At 31.3% G+C, this 3,798-nt stretch overlaps 1 protein-coding gene across 1 annotated transcript; it reads right to left on the bottom strand.

Annotated features, from left to right (window-relative positions):
* Positions 1-1,468: 1,468 nt before the first annotated feature.
* On the bottom strand, positions 1,469-2,044 carry LOC110693285 (dirigent protein 1-like). Its single transcript, XM_021870446.1, has one exon. The coding sequence runs from the start codon at positions 2,042-2,044 to the stop codon at positions 1,469-1,471; it is 576 nt and encodes a 191-aa protein (XP_021726138.1).
* Positions 2,045-3,798: the final 1,754 nt, after the last annotated feature.

Raw genomic sequence — 3,798 nt, 5'->3', positions numbered from 1 at the left:
GCAAAATTATATATATATATATATATATATATATATATATATATATATATATATATATATATATATATATATATATATATATGATTTTGCTACCAACTAATAGTTTTCGTGCTTGATTTTTCCAGCCATATTGTTTTGCCACCTTAATTTTAATTTGATTTTGTAGGAAATTGTTAGTTGGTAGCAAAATCAATTTTTTTTTTTTGTTTTGTAAATGTAGTGAAATAAAATAATTTTCATTAAAGTAGTTAAAATCAATTTAGGATGTGTTCTTTATTAATAGTTTCCGTCTTTGTTTTTATTCCTAGATTGGTCGACTTCGATGGTCAATTTTGCTGTTTCAAGGGTTGGGGAAAAGGGGTGGTTTTCGCGGTGGCCTAAGGGGCTAGAGTGGTTTTCAGGGAGGGGGAAGGGGTGGAGTCGCCGGTTTTGGGGGTGGTGGTTGGGCTGGTTTCGACAGTCAAGGTGGGGACAGGGGGTGCCGGCGGCTGGGGTTGGGCTGCCGGTGGTGAGGTTAGAGTTGCTAGTGGTGGTTGTGGGGCTGGACCAGGGTGTAGAGTTTTTTTCTTTTTAATTATTCTTTTTAAACTTTTTTTTTTAAAAAAACCAATGCATTATTGACACGTGTTCTAGTGGGTCCCACTAACGGATTTCATCCAAAAATCTGTTAAGTGGTGGTGAAATCCAATTGTTGGATTTTTTTTGGTGTATAATAAAGTTTTAGATTTTGTGGTATTATAATCAATTTTTTGACAATTTTGTGGTGAGATAAATTAAAAAATCCTTCTTTTTATGCCAACGAGTAATATCTTTTTACCCAGCCACCATATTTCTGGTAAAAGAACACTAACTTAAAGATATCTTGTACAATTTGTCTCATATTTACAGAAGAATAATGAATATGACATTAAATTAGTATAGTAATACCAGTATGGAGTATATCTTTATTCGTTCATCTCCTTATGACAATTAGTGTCTGTCAAGGTGTTAGTTCATTTCTCTGTTGATTGTTAATAAAGATTATGTGGGATCACAATATATGTCAATTTTGCAAATATTGTCAATATAATTATATTATAATGATTTTTACTATTACGTGCGACAGATTGTTATGGAAATTTTGCATGTTTACCATTATGCACGAGAATCGGGAGACATAATGTGTTGACGATCAATTCAAATTAAATTAAAGATCATAGTATTGACATTGGTACTACTAGTACAAATAAAGTATCACATTATGTATGATAGGACATTATTCCATCTTTTTTTTGAGACGTTTTTAGAGAGAAGTGTCTTGCATTACTAAAGTTTTCCCCAACAAACATTGTTTTGTTGTGTAATTTTGTTTACCAAATTTACTCATATAACGCATTATTCAATCAATCATATTTCTTATTTAAAAATTGAAAATCCAATAATAAATTTTTTTTTTATAAAAAATACATAGAAATTAAAACTGGATGAACTAGTGAGCTAGAGCCGCATAAGGAGGCCAAAAGAGATTAAAGTCAATCTTGTAGCTAGTTGTGGGACCACTAAGATCAACAACCGATGTGGTCATGTAACCTTGCACAAACCTAAAATCTCCGGTTCCACCAATAAAAGGAAGTTCCGAAACTTGGGTGTAATGAGCAGTACCAACATTCAAGAGTTCACCTTTGTAGCCTTTCAAGTTCAATGTAATCCTTGAAATGCATGTGGTGCGTTCCCCATCGAAACTCGACGTGACCGCGGATCCCTCCGTGTAGCCTATGATCTTGGAGGATGGATCGGGTGTTTCGTTAAGGGGGTCGTTGAAGGCAAAGAGAGAGCCAAACGGGTTGGATGTTGTGGTTATACCACTTGGCCCGGCGACACCTTTTACTATGAAGTAGGACGTCTTGTTGAATGTTTCGTGTAGGTAGAGTGTGAAACGGAGTGATTTCAAGCCGCCACCATTGTGGCGTTGGTGGTGCTTCTCGTGTAGTAGTAGCTGGGAGGTAGGGGATGCCAATAACAAAGAGAATAAGGGAAGAATAATAGTGAAGAAAGAAAGAGCCATGGCCTACTTAATAAATAAAAATACCGACGGTTATACTATTCTTAATTAGGAAGTGGTACAAGAAGTTAAAGCTACAAATGTCAAGTTTATACAGAAAATGAAGGTTAAGATCAGACTTAGGGGTTGGTCGTAAACTAGATCCAAAAAAAAAAAAACGAATAATACTGAGTAATATTACTACTCTTTTATATTTATTTATTTTTAATTTTATTTTATTTTTCCTATTAGGAATCGAGGGATGAATCAATGAAATCATTATGGGTTACACAAAGTTTTATATATGGTTGGCCACACCGTGTGTACTTGGTTAGGGGCCGGGTTACTCATTCGATCATGAGTTACCCAGTCGGGGTTACTTAGTCAAGGGTTACTCGATCAGTCTGGGGTTAATCGGTCAGAGGTTACTCTTACTTAGTCTGTCAGAGGTTACTCGGTCAATCAGGATTTACTCGATCAGGGGTTACTCTTACTTGGTCGATCAGGGGTTACTCGTGTGTCAGCCTGACATACGGTGTGGCAGCCACACAGAGAACTCGCGGTAAGGAAAGACAAGATTGTCCATTTCAAAATAGAAAAAAGAGATTTTCCTTAAAATATTGACGAATTAAAATTTAATTTGAAATAGTGAAAAGCATATTTCTAGTTTCTAGGATAATAGAAAATATAAATAATTGTGCATTTAACACATAAATATTTGTTATTTAAAAATAAAACAAGGTTATTTCTACTCAATTTTCAAAAACATATGTTGTTTTTCGGATAATCTTATATTTATATAAATAAAGTAGGCATTTTTTAAGAGCATTCGGCGCGCCACATAAGCAAAGACATTATTTCGACCAATTAAAAATTAGATTTCTATTTTATTTTAGAATTAAAAAATTCGTTTGCCACCTAAGTAAAAGTGACGAATGAGATTTAAGAGTTTTGCCAAGTAAGTAAAAACAACGAATATTGATTTATTAGGATTTAATTTATTTAAAATACTAAAAGTTATCTTTTAAACTAATCATCTTTAGATATACGATTTATATACCTACTATTATAAGATAAATTTTGATAGTGTTTATGATTAGAAATAAAAATTATTCTTTCATTATAATTAAATTAAAATTTATGATATTTACCATGATAAATTGATGTATCATATCACACCAACAAAATTTTGTATCAATACAATACCAAACCAACCAAATTTTGTGTCATTAATTTGTGTCAGTTTTATTAGGTCATCAATGACTTGGTAATTCTTAGCCTAATTTATAAAACTCATGTTTAAATGTATATTTGTGATTATTGATTAAATTGTGTTTATTTGGGATACTTAATGATTATATGTTTATGTTGTTTACTGAATTTTGTTTTTACATGCATATCTAATTTAATCAGAGAATTAAATTCGAGCAAAAATCTTTGGAATATCAAAGTACAAGTTTCTCGCTTGATAATCTTATTGGATGAGAAGGTATTATATCTTTATAAATCGTTTACATTTATTAAATCTTTTAATGAACCTTTTAGTTTTTATCAATTAATTTTATGATTAAAACAAATTTTTTGTGATTTAGGTAGCTTAATTAGTCATAAAATTAACTTAATTTTGTATTTTTAATTACAGGGTGATTACGTTCCCTCAATTAAAGTCAACTTTGTTCTACAATTTTTTTCAAAATTGATTATTATAATTTTATTTTTATTTTTGATTTTGTTCTACGAATAATGATTTAGAATTTAAATTATTTTAAAAATAAAAG

The sequence above is a fragment of the Chenopodium quinoa genome, unplaced genomic scaffold, assembly GCF_001683475.1.
Source record: "Chenopodium quinoa cultivar QQ74 unplaced genomic scaffold, ASM168347v1, whole genome shotgun sequence".
In the NCBI taxonomy this organism is placed as follows: Eukaryota; Viridiplantae; Streptophyta; class Magnoliopsida; order Caryophyllales; family Amaranthaceae; genus Chenopodium; species Chenopodium quinoa.
The sequence above is the reverse complement of the archived record's forward strand: the minus strand, read 5'-3'. Positions and strand labels throughout refer to the sequence as shown.